Here is a 22,051-nt window from a genome sequence, read left to right as displayed (position 1 = left end):
TGTGGAAGCAGCATCCTTCCAGTTGCTGCTGATCTCCGTCTTGGCTGGGATGCAAAAGCCTCAGCACCGTGTTGGCCCAAGAGCCCTGGCAGCGCGAGGAGGAGGCTCAGTTCCTATAGCTCTTACTGGATTAGAAATGAAAACAGCAGGATAATCCGGGCATCTCCAGGCACTCTGGAAAGCCGTGAGGCCTTTTGTGGCAGTGGTACCCCTCGAGAAGGGGGATCAGGAGCCCGAGGGCGAGGACGGGGAGGCAGCTCGTGCGCCCGGGCAGGGCGGCCCGCACCTCTCGCCGGCCACGTAGGCTACCACAGTGCCAGGCGGTGCCGCTGCCAACGTTGGTATGAACAGCTCATAAACAGGGAAAAGTGGCAGGAAAATGTGGGGAGGGGGGAAAAGGCATGCAGGGGGAAAAGGGTTGTCTTGATTAGTATTAAAAATGTTTTACATTCTGGAAAATTATAGCTTTGTTGGGGACCTCCTACTAAATTTATTTTTAACTGCTCTATTGAAAATTCTGTACCACTAGTCAACATTATCTCTCAGTTGCTCAGCACAGTGTTTCTTTATTAAAAGAAATAGGCATGAATATTTTTGACTGAAAAATTAATAGCTTTTGAATTCATACACAGCAGGTTTTCTTTTGCAAAGAAGTCCAATATCGCTGCACAGCACTTCTATAACCATTTATTTAGAGTCCAAGTCAAACCTTTGACAGCTAGAGCAGTGTTACAAGCCAACATAAAGAACTCCAAGATGTAAACCAACAATAGGCAGTCTGTGTGAGGTTTGCCATTGTCAAATACATAGATTGTTTGGATTAGTTTATGTAAATGTACTGTTGTATTACCCTTTGGAAAAAAAAAAAGATCACATTTGTGTATGAAAAGTGGTTTCGTTCACAGGCAGCATTATAAATTCCTTATCCTTTAACTTACATGTTAGAAGTAAAAATTGGTGCCTGACAGACCTATATTGTGTGGTACTCTGTTGTTGGATTGAAACTACCTTCTTTTCATTTATTGAAATATAGAAAAATTTATTATAGATACCATCTGATAAATCGGAAATTATTAAAATATGTATAGGTGAAGCATTTGAAAATTAATTATAAAATGTCGAAGTATAGTGTTTTGCATAAATTGTGCTTTCCTTGTGAAAAAAATACATAGGCACTGCACAGACTGTGCTAGACCCTAGTCCTTTTAACTCAGTAGGATAGGACTTTGGTAAAAAGATCTGATGACCATTATTGTGGTGCAAAGTATTCTTTACACCCAGTAATTAATTTCTTTTTTTTTTTCTTTTTTTTCTTTCTTTTTTGCCAACATAATTAATGCAAGGTGTACGTTAGGATTAATATATTATAGTGCATCTGTGATTTTAAAAGAAAGTGACTGCGAATCCAAGCATAGCAATGAGTTGGGATTTAAAGCTGCGCCTTTCTTGGGCTGGAGGAATATTTTTATTCTGTCTGAAGGATCTTAATGCCTGTTTTATTGCACTATGCCACAAGCAGCAGGTAGAGGGGTGTCTGCGGGGCTGGTTGGGAGCCGCTGGAATCACCGATGGGTTCCTGGGGCTGGACACTGGTGGGAGCTGCTTGTGCTGCAGTGGATGCCCCGTGGTCCCGTTCCAGCTCCGTGTGGCTGTAGCTTCCCGCAGAGGTTCTTCCTTTGGGATGTGCGGTGGCACGGCCGGTGCATCTTGCTCTACCAAGCCAAGGCTTATCTGCTCAGGAAAGCTCTTTAGTCCTCTTAAAGCCCATGAGATTTAAGCACATTCTTATGCACTTTTCCTGCTGGATGGTCTCGGCTGAGGGCGGATAAATCTCTGTGCATGGAGAGGGCTCTGCTGGAATGAGAAACACCCATCTTCCTAAGTAATACCCAGTGGCACAGCACTTGGGAGGAACATGGATGTGTCTCATAACATAACGCTTGGAAAATACGGAGTTGTTTCTGTTACTTCAGCACGTGTCGTTTTTAGTGAGAATGAGGTAAGAAAAAAAAAGGGAGAATGAAGCTGCCCATAGAGGAATATGCTGTGATGTGTTTCTGGAAGGTAACATTCTTCAATTTAAAAAAACCACTGAAATCAGAACAACATTTCTCAAGAATTGTATCATCCTGCTTTTCCCATTGAGATAGATAGCTTCCCCTATGTGCTATTTTCATCCGTGTTAGTGATCGGCCTAATAGTTTGAAATGGAAATGTGATTTCTTTTGGAGGATTAACTAACGTCAAAGTTCACAGGAAGGGAAGGAAAAGGAAAAAGCATCAACCAGCAAGTAATTCTGCATACTAGGTGTTACATCCATCCGTTAAAAATAGGCAGAAAACTTTTAAAGAAACTTTTGGCACTTCAAATAAAAAAGCACTGTAGATATCCCTTCTTTAATGTATTTTTTTGCCCTAACCATAGCAATTACAATTGTTTTGAAATACTGTTTTTAGCAACTGTAATAACAAAGCATTTTTTAAAAAAAAAAAAAAAAAAAGAAAGGTCTTTTAACTGTTGAGGTAATGACTGAGCATTTTAGCTGCTGTAGCCCTGCTTTATAGTTTGAAAATATAATGCGGCGCAGCAATAAGGGGAGATTCTCAAGCACAACAAGAGCTGTTTTTATATACTGGTTTTCATTAAGTCTCACTCCCCAGCTTGGGTTTCCTCAGTGCTGCTGCCAATAACAACACCTGCTAAGTGATCGCTGCCTGCCGGCCTCGGCGTCTCGCGCGGTCCTGGCTGCGGACGGAGCGGGAGAGCCCGGAGCCGCGGCCCCGCCGGAGCATCGCTCCCACCCTCGGGAACGCCGAAAACCCCCCGTTTTCAGCAGTGACCACAAAAGCAGCATCTCTAGAAGGGGACTCGCTGCCCCGAAGCGCTCGCCGCGGCCCCAGCATGACACTTATAAACACACATATTTTTTCCTTCTTCTCCCTCTTTTTAAACTGTTTCAGATTTTTTTATTTTATGTGCAGCCACTATTGTCATGTAAAATGTTTACGCGGAGAGAAATCAAAGCGAGGCCTGATGGCAGAGCCACTTACTAGAAATCTATTTGACAGGGTGAAGGAGAGGGTTACCTCTTGCCTTGGTTATATTTAAAGAGGAGGGGGGGAAAATTGATGACTCGATCTTCACCTTTAAGAGGAAGAAGTGGCCATTGCTTGAAAGGGAAGGTTAATAGTAAAATGCTAAGCAGGATATTGAATACTGAAACAATTACAGCATTTGTGAGTGTTAAGTTAAAGCAGGATGAGGTTTCTTCTTTTTTTAAAAAAAAAATAATAAAGAGGGGAGGCAGAACAAAACACATAACAACTTTCAGTGATTGAATTTACAAAATTTTGGGACTCGAACTATTTTTTAGGCCTTTTTTTTAATAAAAAAGGGAAATCTTTCTTCTTCTAAGGATGAACAATGCAAAAAGGTTTAACCCTTCGGAGTGAGGGTTGTGCTGCAGCATCCTGGGAGAAAAACTCAAATCACAAACATGGTCCCTTCCTTTGCTACCCTCCGCAGGGCATGATACCCCCTTTCAAAAATGCAGTATGTGGGAAACCAGCTGTGTACCAAATACCAGCACGAACAACTTGTCTAATCATAGTAACTTGCTTTTAAATAGCAAATGCAAACAGTGAGGAGTGGTGTAGAGTTTCCATGAGGAAAAGCAACCCTCCCCGTCCCGTCTTGATCTCTGCCCTGTGTCAGCATCCCGAGCAGTCTGCCGAACCACAGAGCCCGGCTGCTTTTCATCTGTAGCTGGCAACAAGATTAAGATTTAATAGTTTACAATTAAGATTAATATTTCAGGATTGCAACAAAACCAACACCATTCATAATTTGTTATTCTGCTCTAATTCACGGCTGATTTTTAGGTCTCTGGTCCGTCACTAACAGAGAGAGCAGCAGTGCAAAGCGGGAGAATAGCGGCCTTCTCCCTTCCACTGCTTTGTATTTCGGTAATATCCCTGACAGGGATTGCACCCCTGCTGGAAGAAGGGAGGCTGTCATGAAACAAAAAAAAACACATTAAAACAGGGGGGAAACTTTGCTAGTAGTCGACAAGGTCGTCTTTCATTAACTTGTTGGTTCGGGCTCTCGCGCGGCTGTCGGAGGCGAGATGCGGCGTTTTCGCGCTGCTCCGGCTTTTTGTTCTTTCTTTCCTCGCAGACTGCAGTCATGTTTAATTTGGAAACCGGGCTCCTTTGGCAAATTAGCAATTAGAACAATTTTGTGGGAATATGTATATGTGTCATTAGTTTTCCTGCAAATTAATAGCGAGAGCAGAGGTCAGGCAGAAATTTTCCACTTGACTGCAGCTCCTCTGTTGAGATTTGGCACTTTGTTTTGGAACGGCCACAGCTGCTCAAAGCCACAGCCTTCCTTTAGGAACTGTCTTTTAATTAGTTTACCTCGTAGCCATTATTACAAATATTACTGCCTCCCCTCCTCGAAATAAAATTACTGTTTCCACGCACACACAAAAAAAGAGATATTCCGGTGACATCTTGCACCGCTGCACATTGATGGTGGGGTCACTCGGATGCAGCGTTTAATCATCAGATCACCTCCGTAAGCATCTCCTAATTAGAGTCCTTACAATACAATTTTATCTGGTAATTAGCCGAGATTGGCTGCTTCCTCTGCCGCTTATTAGCAGGGCCCAGCGGCGGGTGCGAGTCGCCGTGTTGCTCGCCGGACCCCGGCTCCGCGCGGCCCCGCTTCCCGCCTGTTCCCAGCATCGGAAAAGCCCTGGGAAATTTAATCCCAGTTTCCAAGTGGGTCTACGTAAACCTTCCTTCCAGGAAGGGATTAAATGGTCTTAGCCTCCGTGGGAAAAGGCATACAACTTTTTGGAAACAGGGCAAGGATGCAAGGATGGAGTATCCCCATCGCGTCTCCAGTGGGAGGGTCTGGCCGCTGAGCTCCCACTGGAGTGTCGATGTGGATGTGCCCGAGGTTGTCAGGCTGATAAAATGTCCATTTGCAAATGGAGAAAAAAAATGTAGTAGTAATTCTGTGGCAAGACCTGTCAACTGGTCTGTTACTGTTGCGATAGAGGATGAAAGGATGGAGGGGCAGACGGGAGGCGCTGCCATATTCCTCATCAGCATCCGTGAATCCAGCCAGGCTGTGGATGGACACGGTCTCCTCGATTGATGCCTGGGTTTTCCGGGATGCGCCCAGGCGGGAGGCTCAGCGGCTCCCCGCTTGGCGCTGCCCTCGGGAGATGGATTGCGGCGGTTTTGGAACGGTTTAATGCCGTGCTGCCCTGCCCTTCCCAGGGGCAACGGGCTTTTTTTGCATGCGTGTCCTATCTCTAATGTTATTTCCTGCTACCTTTGTTTTGGACGGATCCTATTATTTTTCTAAAGAAATGTTATTTGTGGCTATTAGCTCATGCAAGGGATGCTAATAGGAGTTTTCTTATCTGGTTGCTTTCATAAGAGGGAAATTAATACAGCGTCTTAGGGATAAACATGAGCTGTTTGGGGGCATATCTGCTGAGTGTGCCTTTGAAGGGGGTTCAAGTCCAGTGGAAAAAAAGGGAATTTTAATCATGAACAAAAGTTGTAAAATTCTGGGCCTGTTAAATGCAGCAGGAATTCTGCTACCAGCTACATTGGGGTCAGGGTTTGGGCAGCGGTACTTGGGAAACAGCCTCTGGGAAGGAAATGTGGAAGTCGTCAAAGAGCACTTTGCATTTTCCGAGTTTCAGGAATGGGGTTGTTCCCAAAATGTGTCCCAAAGCTGGACCATTCGGAGCTGAATGTGATGCCCATGGCAGGCATGAGGACATTTCATTGCCTGGCATCACAGGCACTGCCGATTAATGAAATTATCCCCGAGTTAGCCTGGCGGGGGCTTTGCTTTTGCAATGGATGAACGTAGAAGGCGGAAAAAAAAATAATTAAAAAGCCCAAATGCAGAAGAGAGAGCGAAGTCATTTCCTCCGAGTGCGTCCCTAAGAAAGTCCAGCCTCTTATTTTAACGCCTTCAATGCGGTAGCCAAGAAGATGGATTAAAGGCCAAGCCTGATGCTAGTACAGAAATGAAGGATGTGCAGGGTACAGACTGAGCTGACGGGGCTGAAATAAATCATTAAGGTGATGGTGGATCGTGAGAGTTTTCTTGTTTTAGGGTTTAGCTAAAAATCCACAATTTGGAGGTGTGTTTTTTTGGTTTTTGTTCCTAATGCAGCTAGGAACTGCACATTTGTTGCCTGTTCATTTTCCTCCGCCCCATCTTTATTTTCCTGTGCCCCGCAGCTCAACCTGGTGTCGAGCGTGACGCTGTCCAAGACGGCGTCGGAGGCGTCCCCGCAGAGCCTGCCGCACACGCCGACCACGCCGACGGCGCCCATCACGCCCGTCACGCAGGGGCCCTCCGTCATCACCACCACCAGCATGCACAGCGTGGCGCCCATCCGCCGGCGGTACTCGGACAAGTACAACGTGCCCATCTCCTCAGGTAACGCGCGCTCCCCCGGCGCCGGCGTCGGCCCCGCCGCGGGGTAATAACAGCCCCGCGCTGCTCTCATTTAGCAGATATTGCCCAGAACCAGGAGTTCTACAAGAACGCCGAGGTCCGACCGCCCTTCACCTACGCGTCGCTAATCAGACAGGTGAGCGGAGCCGAGCGCGCGCGGGATGAGCGGGGAGCCCGGCCCTGCGCGGCGCCCGCTCGGGATTAAACAGGTTTAAAAAAAGCCTTTGGTGTGCAAGCACGCTCAAACCTTTACTATAAGGGTTTTTAGAACTGCAATATATAACATAATTGCTTTTGATTAAGTATTACAATACGATGTGATTATTAGGAAATTCATTTCACACAACAGTGAAAATGAGCCTGTTTAAAGATGGCAAGTCAATTATCACAAGCTACAGTAATCTCTGATCCCTAGAATTAATCTGAGCTCTAAATAATTACTGAGCTTTAATCAGCTAGTGAAATGTTTTGCATTTCTCTTTGATTCTGCTTTATGAATGACTAATAAATTAATATTTCTGTAAGGAAACAGAAATAAAAACTCAAAACAATTAGATAATTCCATTTTGAATTTTGCCATTGAACTGTTAAATACAGCCATTAATCTTAGTTCATATTGTGAAAACCGTCCTTTGGATTTTTGCTCCAAATCTTCTCTTTTTTGCCTTCTTTTCCCCCCTTCCCTCCTTTCTTTTCTTTCCTTTTCATTCCTTTTCTTTCCTTTTTATTTTTTTTTTTTTTCTTTGCACGTGGTTGGAGTAAATCCGCGGGTGCGCTCGGCCCTGCCTTCGGTCCTCACGGCCTCTCCCTTTGCTTCCCAAGGCCATCCTGGAATCGCCGGAGAAACAGCTAACACTAAACGAGATCTACAACTGGTTCACGCGCATGTTCGCCTACTTCCGACGCAACGCGGCGACGTGGAAGGTAAGCCCCGAGCCCGGCGCCTTATCTGCACAGCTCATCTCCTGTTGGGCACGGGGAAAATTCCTTTGAAAGGCGCTAATTGAATCCCCCGTTATTGGCTTTGATGGTGGGTTATGATGCCCCTGGCCCCGCTGCTAGCGGGGAAGCTGCAGCCCTCCAGCTGGAGCGTATTTAAAAAAAAAAAAAAAGAAAATGAAAGAAAAAGGTAAAGTTCCTGTGTCCATAGAAGATGCACGGCGTGTCTTTTTAGTTGCACGGACTATGACCGTAATGTCTTTCTTCCCAGGATGTATAGATGAGTGGATTTCTTGCCTCAATCAGGTGGCTCTCCACTGCTTTTATGGACCTGTTAAAAGTTTCCTTTTTTTGTTCCTATTAATAACTCAGAAGTTTGTTGAACACAGCACTTACTTGAGGAGCAAGCCTCACCAGAAGAAATCCCTTTAAGAGACCTAAAAAAATTGATTTGGGCACCTCAGTTTATTACCATAACTAGTTATGATGCTGTTGGATAAGGGGTTTGAGGAGTTTATTTGATATTTTGAGAGCCACTCCTTCCCTTATATACAGTGTTAAAACTATCTTACTGCCCTCTCAAGTAAGTGCAATTGCTAATGAATGAATCAAATGCATTTTAAAACAGTAAAAATCACGCCACAAACCCATGCTTCAAGGCACCCTCAATCTAAGAACTCCATTGCTCCCCAACAAGCAGCTCTCAAGCGACCAGGTCAGAGGAGGAAGATGCCCATACCTGCCCCCTCATCATTTTGCTCAGCCTCTCATCCTGCATTTTGCATCAGTTTTTTTAAAAGATGGACCTAGAAGTGCTCCTCAGACTTTCCCTTAGCATTATGTTCTCCTTTTAAATCACAACATGGGGCAGTTCTCCAAGCTCTTACCTTCAGGAAAGAGCCCTGTGATTGCTGCTTTGATTCCCTCTTCAGTTTGAAAACATACAAAGTGCTTCGTGATGCAACTTCCTGACCATCCAGAGAGGAAAATACCTTTCCCCCAGAAAATCCCTTTACCCCTGCCTGTCTCCTGTCTCTGGAGTGGCTCCAGGAGCAGCCGCAGGTGGTAAAGATACCAAAGAAAAAATCCCATCAGACTCCTGCAGCCAGAGGCTCAGTGCCCTCCGAGGATCATGTTTAGGAATGAGCTTGGTGCAAGACTCATTGGGGACCTGCAGATGACATGGAGCCCACAGGGCTCTGAGCAAGAACAAGAGGCTAATGGCAGCATCAGGATAGTTCCTATATCTACACAGCGATTTAGTGCGTAGCTGCTCTTTGGGTCGGTGTTACCCAAGTGCAGGGTGAGGGCTTGGGGTGGGCAAGCTTCCCCAAGCCCACTTTGGAAGCCACAGAAAGTCTCAGGAAGAAAGACCTATTAAAAAAAAAAAAAAACAAACCTCTCTCCCAAAATGCAACACAGCAGAGCCTGAGCAGTTATTAAAAGAACAAACCCTTTCATTTACCACATTCAAGCATGTTCAGGGTAATTTTTTTCTGCCAAAGTGGCTTGCATACAAATATTTTTAACAAGGTAAATATATAATCTTGCAATAATAGCTCCTAATTTTTCTGTTAGGCTGATTGCTGTGAACTGGTTCTGACAGGTCAGAGGCAATGCCTGTTTGCTTTTCATTTTTCGGAGCAGTTTGCTGGCACCGAGTCGCAGCCAGGAGGAGAGGGCTGCAGGTGCGGCTCTGCGACATGGAGGTATCACCAAAGAAAACTGTGAAAGAGCAAGAATCCATGGGCAGAGGGCAAGCAAATCATTTTTCAGTGATAAATCCTGAAAACGAGGGAATGCACAAGCTACAGCAACATTTTCCCAGAAAATTCAGCAAGAGGCTGACTCAGTCCATGGCAAGGCACGTGCTTGATGTCCATAGTGCAAGAACAGGCTACAAAAGATTTCACCGACATTAAATATATTTAAAGAAGAGCACTGCTACTTCTGTGCAGTGATATGCACAGCCACAAACTCAGCTGAGCCACTTTTCCACAACCAGTGAGAGCAAAAAGAGCAAAAGTAGCAGAAGAAAAAAAAAGGCGTCCCCCCAAAAATGTTGACTTTCTCAAAAAAAAAAAAAAAGGCATCTCAAACAAAAATATTGGCTTTCTCCTTGATTTCAGCTCCTCTCTGCCTTGCTCTGGCTGGAGAAAAAAAGGGGAGAAGTAGGAAAACTCCCAGCATTTGCATGACAAATGCCCCGCACGTCCCCTTTGTTTGTGCCGTGAATTAGACATTCGTGATTAGCGGTGCCTTGAACCCTCCAGACCTGATGTTCATGGAAAAAAAAAAAGGAAACAAGAAGAAAGAAGACAGGAGCCAAAAAGATGGTGTCTCCTGGTTGCCTGGACCCAGGGCCATGTGTGGGGCTGGCGCTGTGCCTGCTAACGAGTCTGCCAGCTTGACGAAACGAGCAGTGCCAGGGGATGATGGATGGATGGATGGATGGATGGATGGATGGATGGATGGATGGATGGACGGACGGACGGACGGATGGAGCGCTCTCGCCTGTGTGTTTGCAGCTGAAGTCTTCTTCAGCATGGGGCTCGGGTGAAGGTTGGGACATGTCACATGGACTGGACAAATCCATCCTATCCCGCACCAGTGCCCACCTGGTGCTGGTTTCACTGCTGCTTTCTTTTGCAGGAGGGACAGACACACATTTCTGTGCAGAGCCCATAAGCTTGTTTTGAAAATGCCACATTTTGTACGAAATATTCTTAACTGTGCAATGTGCATGTGTAAAATGTTGGCTATTCTCAGTTGTAAGAGTAACTTGCATTTCTAACAGCGGGTTTACGCTTTTACTGTTGTTTTACCTTTGCAAATTAAGAATTGAAGGGCTGGTGTGCGGGGATGGCGAGCGGGTGCGGGGTGGGGACGGGAACGTTGCAGTCTGAGGACTGTCACGCTGTGTGTGCTGCTGTTCTTGAGCGATGATGAGCATTTTCTCATGGAAAGTTTTTGAATGTTTTCTCTTTTATACCTGCTGCAGAATGCAGTGCGTCATAATCTTAGTCTTCACAAGTGTTTTGTGCGAGTAGAAAACGTTAAAGGGGCAGTATGGACAGTGGATGAACTAGAGTTCCAAAAACGAAGGCCACAAAAGATCAGTGGGTACGTCCACCATGTTTGAACTTCTTAGCCTAGCTCGGATCATGCTTTTACAGTGTAACGTAGAGGCTTTGGCTGCTAGCTGGTGCTAGACCGACCGCAGGTGGTTGCGCATTGTGTCAGCTAAGGGAAAGCAAGACAAACATCTCATCACTACTGTTTGTGTGCCCACCAGCACCCCGACCCTGCTTGCTTGGTGTTTGTCGCATCACATGCTAGTAGCTTGTAGGTGGCAATGCATATTAACCCTCACAAACCATTTGCTTATGCTTATTGCATTTTATTTTCTTTTTCCTTTTCCCTGTTATTTGACGTCTGTTCTGTCCCCGATCCCGTGTCCCTTTGTTTCCACTTCATCTCCTTTGCTGCTGCTCTTGTCCCAGGGTGCCATTCGCACCAACCTCTCACTGCATAAGTGCTTTATCAGAGTAGAGGATGAGTTTGGGTCCTTTTGGACTGTTGATGATGAAGAGTTTAAACGTGGCCGTCATATTCAACGAGGCCGTCCTCGAAAATACTGCCCTGATGAAAACTTTGGCGAGCTTGTTGCACAGTAAGAGCTTTTACTTGCTTTAATTTTTTTTTCTGCTGTTGCTTTGCTTTGCATGGTTTACCCATCTCATGTAGACTTGCATTTCACAAAATAGAGACATCACCTTTGCTGCTAAAGAAACTAAATTTTTGGTTGTTACCTGTATTTCGTGTTTCCTACTCTGATAATCCAAATGCCTGTGAAAATAGCTCTGCCTTATTGTGTCTGTTACAGTATTTGTTTGTAGTGCAATCTAGGCTAAAATAATTATCCATGCTAGCATAGGTATGCTTCTGTAGATAGGTCAGGAAGACAGATAAATGTCAGGAGGAGTTCAGATATGTTTTAATTTTGATGTTTTCATTGCTTACAGGTGTATGCCTTGTTTTGCAGCTCTTAAGTTAAAAAAAGTGCAATTAGGTGCTTATGAAACAGAAACGCTGAATTAACCTAAAAAATTGCGAAAGTGCCGCGAGACCAGCTGTATAGGCTGTAACAGCGGGCCAGCCTGCATCTCCAGCAGCCACTCTGGAACGCTCCTAGGGCTCCCAAAGCAATTTTCTGTGACCTTTACTCAGAGGCCACCTCCGTAGAACAACTGATCCTTGTTAGTCCCTGTGGGAGGGGATCAGTTAAGACTGCTCGTTCCATGATTTATTCCCACATGCAAAAAATAATAATAATAATTTAAAAAAAAGTGGCCAGCGTTTGGAGATGCTTTTTGGATTCCTTTTTCTTGTTTGTTTTTGCATTGGGACCTCTTACCTAGTTGGTCGTTGGAGACTTATTTTTCTCCCCAAGTGGCATGGGTGATTTTTGGATGCCCGTTAAAGAGAGAGTGGATACATTCAATGTTTATTTTCCTCAAATCCATCCTGTATGGACACACGGGCATGATTTTTGTTCAGTTGATTCCATCTAAGGCCACATGGTCCTTAAGGTGCCATGTACCATGCCCTCCCTCCGGGTGCCCTTGGTGGCAGGGAATGACATGGTTTGGGAGGCCAGAAATCTCCCATCCTTCCTCCCATCCCATCTGCTGCTGGAGGATGATTTGTCTCATGGAGCCTTTAAAACATCCCGTGGTGCTCTTAATCAGAGCCACCCTGCGATGGCCCCTCTCCGTGCTCATGGGCTGCTGGCCACCACTTGCTCCCCGGTGGGATGCCAGCCCTGGGGTGGTAGCATGTGGCCAGGTAGCTCCGGGAGGAGATGATGCCCCATGGCTAGCAAAGGCAAATACTATAGCCAGAAAACTCGGATTAAAAGGAAGGAGAAAAAAAAAAAAAGAAGAGGAGAAGAAAAGAGAAAAAAAATAATCTCAACTCTAGTTTTCTGGTGTGGGAGGCAGCTTACATGCTTGAAACACCTTTGCAGAAGTTGGTTGCATTTAACTCTCCTTTTTATGTTTTTCTTACACAGTAACCCTTCTCTTATTAAAAACATACAGACCAGCCACACCTACTGCACACCTCTCAATGCTGCTTTACAGGTAAGATTAATGACCATGGCAAATATGCAACAGAGGCGTGTGTCTTCCCCACTCATTTCAAAATATATTAGCCTTGCTCTAATTAGATATTAAATTTTAATTCCGTTAAACTTTTTTCTTAAGTGCATAAAGCATCATAGTCCCTGGAGGCAAACACATATCAGGCTGCTTCAGCATTAGCTAGATGCTTAGCATTTTGAATATTGTGGCAAAAAAATTAAAAGTTCACTTATTAATATTTATCAGCAGTATCATAATTTCCATCCTCTTATTTCAGAATTTCACTTGAGGCAAAAATACCACAAGTGTAATTACTCCAGCACAGCTATTAATGTGCTGAATGATAGGATACTGCGCACGTGACCTTCTATTGTTCGTGGCTTTAAAGAGAAAGCAGATCATTTTTCCCCCCCTTTCTTTTATGGGCTATTTTTGCATATCTTCCCATTGTTGTTGAAAAATAAGTGTTGCCATTCCTGTGGAAAAAAATGACAATTTTTGTTGGTTTCAAGCGTAAGATAATTGTAGGAGAAAGAAAGATCCCCTTTCTTGTGTTGCGTGTAGAAACACACCAAATGTTGGTGCACAGTTAATAACTTGCAGCAGAAAAGTGTATTTGTGTGTGTGTCTCTCCAGACCTCTTTCATGTATAACATAGCAGGTTTGCTTTTTCTTTTTTCCCCCTGCCTCCCTGCTTTATATGAATTTCCAAGTCTGTCTCAAAGCCCTTTGGTTGGGAAGGGGGTTCAAGCCCATTCGATAGCCCAAACCCTGCCTATTCCAGCCCTGGCTTTTCCAGGATTTGCTTCTTGAGAAGTTGGCTGCAGGTTGTGTCCTGTACGTTTGCAGGGGCAAGGGCATTTTCTGAGTTGAGAAATGGGTTATTAGGAGAAAAGAGATATTGCCCATTTCTCCTAATGATCTGAGTTTCTACAGTAACTTCTGAGAAGCAAATGAAAGCATGTGTAAACGAAGCAACTGTAAATACCGTTCATTAGTAACTTATTTTCCCTTGAGTCTTGTGAAGTGTGATTTTTAAAGACTGCTTTGTCTCCTGAATAATATTACGATTACAAGCACAGTTTGCATTCATGAGGCTGAAAGGCAAAAATGAAATGATCCTGCATTTCTTCACATTGTTAGCTATGTGACTAATTTCAATTAATATGCTTATCGTACGGAGCTGTCCGTGTTTGATTTCTAAAACACATGTTGTTGTCGTCATCTCCATCCATTCTCGCCTTCCATGATAACCTCCAAACCATTCCTGCTTCCCACTTTCCCTGGAAGTGTCCTCAAAGAGTGGCTGGCAAATGGATGGAGAGGAGGATCTGGACTAGATTGTCTTAGCTTTATGTGTCCCCCGCTAATGCACAGGGGCAGGAAATCACTGTGCTCATTGCACCAAGACAACTCCTCTTTTAGGTTTAAAAAGCATCAGCAGCTCCCCAGTCCCCTGCCGCTGGGTAGGGTTTGGGCTCTGGGTGCAAAAATAGACTAGTGACCTAGTTTGGGTCAAATGAATAGTTAACCAGCCGTCCAGCACCCGTGGGCGTTTGCAAAGTTGCATTTTTTTGCACGCGGCTGCGTGCGCGGAGGGTCCGCGCGCCCAGGGGTGCCGGGGGCAGTGGCTTTTTCCCGGGACGCTCTCGCAGAGCCCTCTGACGTCTCCTCCGTCTGTTTTCCCGCGGGCAGGGCGAAGACGCGGCGCTCTCCCCGCTCTCGGTGTGGAAGGTACGGGGACGCTCCGGGGGGCTGCCCGCCGGTCATACCCGCTAGGCCCCGTCCTCCTTTGGCCCACGCAGCCCTGCCTGATGGGCTGATGCTTGCAAGAAAATGAATACATAAATAAACAGAAAGTTCCCCCCCACCCCCAGCCCCTGCTTTTATAGCAGATAGTCCGTGAGTCCTCCCAGCTCTGTTCCCGTGGTGTGGCCATACAGCAAGTGCAAGCAGCCGGAGAGGCAGGAAAAAGCAGGGGAATTTTTAGGGATTCATTCTCCTTCTGCAAAGACTTCCAGCTGGAAAGTTTGCTCTCGTCTTGCCCGTGTACAGGAGTTCTTGAAAACAAGACAAAAAAACAAAATGATTGGTGTGGATTGATCAGGATTCATTAGATTTTGAGTTTTCCCCTCCAGTGAAAATTCTGCATATGGGCAGGTTCATTCTTCCGTGTATCCGTGCAGCTCGACGCAATCCAGTCCGTTCTAGGGGGGTCTTTGCAGCTGAGTTGTGACCGAACCGAAACTCAGTCGCGTTGCCCTCCTCCTTTGCATCGCTCCTCTAGCACTACTAGCTGAAGCCACTTCCATTTTTTTCCCCTTAACCTTTCGTTAAAAGCAGAACCGACAAATAAACCCAAAGCCCCAAACATAATTTTGCAAACTGAAAATAAGAAAAGCACATTTTATTTTTTAGCAGGAGGTGCTATTCCAAATAGGGAGCAGAAAGCTTGGCCAATACAGCTATGCATAAACCTGGATGTAAACTTGCTAAATTTCCCTTGGTGGAATCAGTGTAATACCTACCAGAGAGCACAGTATTTAAAAGATCTGGTAATTGCAAATAACATAGATGCAGAGAGTGTTTTGGAGTGAGCAGCTGTGTTATGCGATGTGCAGAAGCGTTGCTCCTCACGCGTGTGTTTGTGTCCTTGGCAGGCTTCAATGGCTGAGAACAGTATACCTCTATACACTACTGCTTCCATGGGAAATCCCACTCTGGGCAACTTGGCCAGTGCCATGAGGGAAGAGCTTAACGGTGCAATGGAGCATACGAACAGTAACGGGAGCGACAGCAGTCCGGGACGTTCCCCTATGCAAGCGATGTAAGTACCAAACGCGGCTCCGGCTCCTTCCTGCGCGCGCCGCTCCTCGAGCTCTTGGGCTGAGCAGTGGGAAGTGGAAATCTCCCTTTCGGGATGTGCTGAGGTTGAGCAGAACATGAAAGGGCCATTTACCGACTTTTGCCTAAAAGCAATCAGCTCAGCCCGGCCTGATGAGCACGCAGAGCTGTAAAGTTGTTAACTCATTTGCAGTTCTCCTCTCCCAGATCCCGGAGTGCAGGCTTGCACAACCCCTTAGGCAACTGCAGGTTTTTAAGAAAACTGCTTCTTCCTGCTTCAGGCCGCGCACATGGGGCAGGGCTGGGAAACGGGCTCAGTTTCACAGGTTTGGGGGAAAAAAAACACGCAGCAGTATCACTGAGCGTTAACAACAGCACATGCCAAGGTCTGCATGATTTATAGATTGCTCTTAAAATATCGAAAGGCAAATTAGGAGGAGCACCACAGCCCCGGACGGCAGCATGAGGAGGGCACATGTAACATGGAGCCGCGCTGCCTTCCTGCCGCCCGCAAAGAGCCGGCCGTGGCTCGCCTGGCGCCGTAGGAAAAGAGAGAAACTCATTTGTAGTCGTTTTGCTTCAAAGTGATTGGAATAGGGATTTGCAAAAGTAAGTCTAAATCAAAAAGTAGGAAAAAACATTAACCTAATACCACTGGAGTAATTAGTTGTGAAACTAATTAGCATTTAATGGCAAAAGAAAAAGTTTCCCACCTGCATAATGTGTTGTTAGAGGGGAGGGGGCACGAAGGAATCTGAAGCTCCGGCTACTTTGATATTTCAGCATTTTAAATCAGTGCACAATGTGCTTTGAAAAATAAGCTTTAAAGATGGCAACATTCATTTTTAATTAATAATTAATTTAAACATTGTCTTTTACCATTTACTTCAAAACACTCAAATAATGTGTTTAGCTTTAGCCGCGATTGTTTGTGCAGTATTAATTATCTTTCCCGGAGTTGCGTTACATGACACACTTCCAGCCTCTCCCGGACGGATTCGTCTTGAGGCAGTTTTAGTCACAACTTGTTATGCTCTGCCCATGACCACGGAGGGACGGAGTGGAGGCACGTGGGGGGTTTTGTGTTTTTTCTTTTTTTTCTTTTCTCCCAGAAATGAGGTTTTCTCAAGGGTTTCTCCCAGCTGGAGAGGCAGGGAGGAAGGTCTGTGTTGTTGAGCTGATGGTGGGAATCGAGGGCAGGTAGAAGGGGCCGGGACGCGTCACAGGAGCTCAGAGGACACTTGTCCTCTGCACACAGACACCAAAGTGAGGGGCACAGAGGCAGGCCTGGAGAAAGCGGAGCGGGGAGCAGGGAAGCCTCACAGTCATTATCTCCAGAAAAATCCCATTTTCCAGTTGCAATGTGGAAATTACTGTTTCCTGCATGTTTCCTCGGCGTCGGTCATGTCCGTGTTCTCTGCCGAACGCTTCTGCGGGCTCTGGGAAACGTGGCGAGGTGACGACGCTCCCGCTCTGGCTCGCGGGACGCGCGCTTTGGTAGCGACCCTTCTCCTTTCCCTCCTCGCAGCAGGACTTCCTCCTCGTAATGCAAATTATTTTTTAAACAACCTCCACGTATTAGAATAAATCAAGCCTTAAACTTTATTGTAAGGTTTAGAGGACCTTGTTAACATGACAGCTAAGAAGTCTAACACTTAAGCTGAAGTCTTATTACCGCTGATTCTTTTCCTTTTTATGACACATTGAACCACAGCTAGTGTTTTTTTTTTTTTTTTTTTCCCTCTGCCTCCTTTTGAAACACTAGAAAGTAGTCGCATAATTACAGCTTGGGGACATAACACTTTCATCCTGATATGCTCCAAAGGTAGCCACAAAGCAAACCACTCCATGCTGTGTGCACCACCAGAACACAGTGGCTTTAAACAACAGTCAGCTTTATTAAAAACTCCTCTGTTCCCAGAGTGGACAAACAAAGGAATTACTCAGATGTGAAAAGAAGGGGAATCTGTGTTCAGCAAGGTTATTTATTGTTAACCCCTTCTGGAGCCCTCGGCATCTGCTTGAAAGGAATGTGCTGCAATTCTGCTGCTAAAGAAAAGAAATGGGGACGACTTCTTTTCTCCTTTTTTTTTTTTTCTTTTTGCCTACCCAGGCTGTTACCTTCTCTGTAGTTCAGCGACTAGCTTTTCTTCCCCTGGACAACAGGATTTTTTCGGAAGGGGGCAATAGGCATCAGCTCTCCTGTCCTCTTCCTGAGCTTCCATCTGGAGCTGACGTCCAAGGGAGATGCCCTTCTTAAATGGCATGTTGTGGCCTGTGAAAACTTCCCATCTGCCTTTTCTAAAATAACTATTACCAAACAAACAAAAAAAAAAAAGCAAAAACAAGTTTGGCAATGACATGAGCAATCAAAAGCCAACAAGTTGGGCTGCTAGATTAAAACAGTGGTAGGGAAGATCGCTGCCATGAAGCGAGTAGCACACACTTTATCGGTGTAAAACCACTGTTTCCCTCTCCTGTTTTTCATTTCACGTTTTCCCCCAAGTGAGCGCCCCACAACTTATTCACAGTGTAAGTTTTTGTAGCTGCTGATGTATGTAATGAGTGTCTTTTTGCTCTGGCCACAGAGAGCCCCAAGGCCGGTTCACACACATGTACCTGGAGAGCGCGAGAGCTCGATGGCTCTGAGATGCTTCTCATGCTCCAGCACGTCTTCCAGATTCTGCACCCCTGAGTTCTGCATCTGAGTTCTTTCCTCCCCTTTTTTTTAACAAGCAAAGGATGTGAGTGTGCATGGACCCTCCTTAGCGGTAGAGTCCCTGTCTGCAACGTCCTTGGACAGTGGGGCTGGAAGGGGCAGTGAACAGCCAGGTCTCCATGAAGCCCTCGAGAAGTTGCAATGTCCTGGGACGCGAAAAGTGTTTGCAACTCATGCAGAAGTGCGCCCCCTCCCCAGGGATTTATTCTTGCTGCCCATCCATGCAGCAGAGCAGGAGAAGCATTGCTGTCCCCACCTCCACAAAAGATAAACCAAAAGGCTACTCTTTTTCGTCCTTCGTTTTGAAGGAGTCGTGCGAGAAGCCAAGAGGCTCCAGCAAGGCACATTTGCCCTTCGGATTAGGTTACGGAATCGCCCGCGCGAAAGGGTTAAGTCAGAAAAAACAAGCGCGCGTGGAAAAACCAAGCCTCTGGGAGGTGGGTACTGGCTCGATGGGAGCCAGAGCAGGACTTGAACTCATTAACACTTTATTTTAAGGGATTGCCTACAACATCAATTATTTAGGAAGCAAACAGGGTCTCCGTTGCCGTGTCGCATTATTAATACTTGGTAATGTCAATAAAACCCTACTTTCCCGTAAAATCCCACCAACAAGGCATTATTGACTCACATGGCTATTTTACATTTCAAAAGCTGCCGATCCGTTAAAAAAAAAAAAAAGGGAAAGAAAAAGGTAATTTGTATTTGTATAGGATTTGTTGTAAATATGATTTACGAACAACATTTTTCAATTGTTATCATACCCGTTTTGAATGACCAAGCCCCGTTCCCCTGCGGGTTATTCATGTGCTCTTCCGTAATGAGAAATTTGGCAGATCTCATCTCTTTAGCACATCCTGGTGCCCACCATGAGCCGGGGATCATGTTCTGCCTTGTTTACAGCTGACAGTGTTATTATTCTCGTTAGGACTGTGCTTTCTTATCGCATTGTTGTGTTGAGCGAGCCTTTTCCTCTCTGTTTGTGTTTCCTGGCAGGGCTTTTCTTCCCTTATTGACAGTTTGTAAAAATATGCATTAATTTGGAGTTTAAAGCATGTATCATGGTGTCTCTTTGCTGTGTTTGCTTGAAGTTGATTAATGATAGACCCTCGCTTGGGGTCGTCCTCGGGAGAGTTGTTCTCGCCGCCCGTGCATGCTAACGAGCGCCGCAGAACACCCAGCGCGCGGCGGCGGCGAGCGCAGCCTCCTCCCGCGCGCCGCGCCGCGGCTTCCCCGCCGCTCCTTGCCCTGGTGCGTCTGAAGATTGCATTAATCACGGTAATGTGTCAGCGGAGAGCGTTTTCCGCCAAGTCCCCAGGAGAAGCCCCCGTGCCGGCGCTGCTCCCCGGGCGTCGTGCACAGGGGAAGAGCGTAGAGCGCATCAATGGTGACTTTGGTTGGCGAATGCCAACGTTGAGGTCCGTTCTTGAGGTCCCCGGGCCATGCAGGAGCACCTAGGCACTCCATTTCTCCCGAAACCATCTCCCTCTCCATCCTTTCCTACCAAGTCTCTGCTGATGGACTCTGTTTTCCTTTTCACAGGCACCCAGTGCACGTCAAAGAAGAACCGCTAGACCCAGACGAAAACGAAGGGCCGCTATCCTTAGTGACAACAGCCAACCACAGTCCAGATTTTGACCATGACAGAGATTATGAAGATGAACCTGTAAATGAGGACATAGAATGAGTATGTCTTGACACCGTCACCCTGAGAACGAAGATCGGAAGAACACGTCAAGTCTCGCTGTGAAATCTCTCCATTATTGTACAGTCTGGAGGGTTCTCAGTCCGCTTTGACAACTATGAAATATGTTTAACTCTTAGTGCCATCAAGTATCCCATTTGGGAGTATTTTTGATTTTTCTACTTTTTGTTGAAAAAAGGAATTTGTACTCTGTGCATTGGATGGACTTGTTTGGTACTTGGGATTTTCCTCTCTTACAGTCAACATCAGTGTTGTAAATTTGCTAAACTGATTCACTTACATTTAGCAGCCAACTGTGGACTGCAGGTCCTGCCAACTTTGGACACTTGAGGACATCAAACTGAGCATGTACACCTGAACTGCAGATCAAGTCTTTGCCCAGATTTTAAGGATTCCAATGGACAACATATTTGCACAGTACTGCATGTTGATTATCACTGCCTTTACTCCATTATTTTTTCCTTTGTTTTTTGATTTTTTTTTTTTTGCTTCCATTTGGGATGGGGAAGGCCTGTGTGTGCACATGTGTGGATATGTGTGTGTGCGTGTGAGTGTGTATATTGGGGAGGGGTTAAAAGAAAAAATTATCCCAAACTTTCTAATGTATTGCTTTTATTCCCCCGCCCCACTTCTCCTCTACCATTTTAAGTTCTGACCTCAGGCCTCAGCTGGGCCCAGGGCCTCTTGGAGGCTTAAACGTTTTCTGTACTTTGTGATGAATGTTAATAGGTGTTTTTATTATACGAAGCTGAATGTCATTGAATTGTTTGTAGTTTTTTCTGTCATTCATTCCAGTTTCCTTCAGATGCCACCATGTTTTCTTTAGCTATGGAAAACATTCCATTTCGGTGTCTCTTTTTGTGTTGTTGTTTTTTGAAAAGGTCCCAAATGCTGCACTATACATGTGGAAGGGTTGTCCAACGGAGCGGGAGAGAGAGAGGGGAATGAAGTACTGCAAGAATGAGAATGAATGACAGATGAACATAGAAACACTGTAGGAAGCAACACAGATTCATTCCACAAAGCAGTATTTTCTTTTTTTTTGTTTTGTTTTTGGTTTTGGTTTTTGATTTTTTAAATTTTTTTGGCAGCAATGGTGAATATTAGCAAATGCCACAAAATTGAACAGCACAAAGAAATGTATGCAGCACCAACAGAATTCACTTTATTAGAGGATGCATAGTACAGTGGTAGGTTCTCGGTTCTTTAACACGAATTTTAATGGGTCAGCAAATCTTTCTGGAAATATCTAAGATTACCGAGATGGGCACCTATACATTTATTAATACAATTCTTTTTTTTTTTCCTCTCTCTTTTGCATTTGCATTTGCAAATAGTGGTTGGAAAGATGACTTCATTAAATTGTTATTGTACGTGGCGATGTTTCACGGTTAAACATCAGTTCAGGATTGCTTGGTGGCATTAATCTGTTTGAATACAAATTAGATTTCAGATTGAACTTGTTCCGGGAGTTAATAAGGACGGAGCCCCGCTAATGCTAAAGTGTTAATTTCGGCTGTGCAAATCCAGCGGGGCGGTTATGCAATATCCCAGCAGCCGGTGCCGAAACCTCGTGCTAGCAAACGGGAAACGCAGGAGGGAATTTGCACTGGTGCCTGTCAGGCAAAGCTGGCACTGCTCTCCAAAGCAAACCTCACTACCAAATTTGTCACTCGAGGTCAGGAAAACCTTGGTCACCAAACACCGAAACGTTTTCATTCTGCAACCACTTTTCCGTCACTCATTTATTTATGTAGGACTGTAGCTTTTTTTTTATTATTATTATTTCCAAAAGCCTTTCAGAGCCTAATTTATATTCTTCTTTGTACCTTTTTTTTTCCTAAAATTACCAAAGATATTACACAAAGGTAAATTATGTTCTCTGTTATATGCTTTATCTTATGAAGCCAAATATCCTCTTATTGTTGATCAAAGGAGGTTGAAGAATTTAGAGGGAAATGACAAGATGTGGGCTATTGCTAACCTGAGAGGGAAACTGCTCCTTTATTCTAGTAAATTTAGAAGGCCAAGTAGACGTCTGAACCAAAGTTGTTACTTTTTTTATTTGCAATTCTTTACAGCGACCAAACCAGAATTCTGTAAAGAGGAATCGAGGAGAGCTTTTGAGGCTAAAACGAGGAAACAGTGTTAGTAGCAGAGCTGCGAGAGGGGAGCTTGCGACAGCCAAGGCACGCTTATTGGGC

The 22,051-nt window shown here is 45.2% G+C and overlaps 1 protein-coding gene across 6 annotated transcripts in view; it reads left to right on the top strand.

The window, feature by feature from the left end:
* Positions 1-20,605, top strand: part of FOXP1 (forkhead box P1) — a 326,447-nt gene extending 305,842 nt beyond the window's left edge. For 3 of the 6 annotated variants that reach the window (XM_088534324.1, XM_088534326.1, XM_088534327.1), the window contains 8 exons: positions 6,277-6,478; positions 6,553-6,632; positions 7,319-7,420; positions 10,437-10,558; positions 12,510-12,579; positions 14,275-14,313; positions 15,240-15,406; positions 19,685-20,605. In XM_088534324.1, coding sequence (XP_088390450.1) covers positions 6,277-6,478; positions 6,553-6,632; positions 7,319-7,420; positions 10,437-10,558; positions 12,510-12,579; positions 14,275-14,313; positions 15,240-15,406; positions 19,685-19,829 — 927 coding nt within the window. In that variant the 3' untranslated portion in view covers positions 19,830-20,605. The remainder of the gene's footprint in view (positions 1-6,276; positions 6,479-6,552; positions 6,633-7,318; positions 7,421-10,436; positions 10,559-12,509; positions 12,580-14,274; positions 14,314-15,239; positions 15,407-19,684) is intronic. The other 3 variants (XM_088534325.1, XM_010216277.2, XM_010216275.2) reach the window with 3 other exon arrangements.
* The last annotated feature ends 1,446 nt before the right edge of the window (positions 20,606-22,051 follow it).

The sequence above is a fragment of the Tinamus guttatus genome, unplaced genomic scaffold (genome assembly GCF_059628265.1).
Source record: "Tinamus guttatus ecotype Peru unplaced genomic scaffold, ASM5962826v1 Tinamus_guttatus_pri_ptg000547l, whole genome shotgun sequence".
Taxonomy (NCBI): Eukaryota; Metazoa; Chordata; class Aves; order Tinamiformes; family Tinamidae; genus Tinamus; species Tinamus guttatus.
The sequence above is the reverse complement of the archived record's forward strand: the minus strand, read 5'-3'. Positions and strand labels throughout refer to the sequence as shown.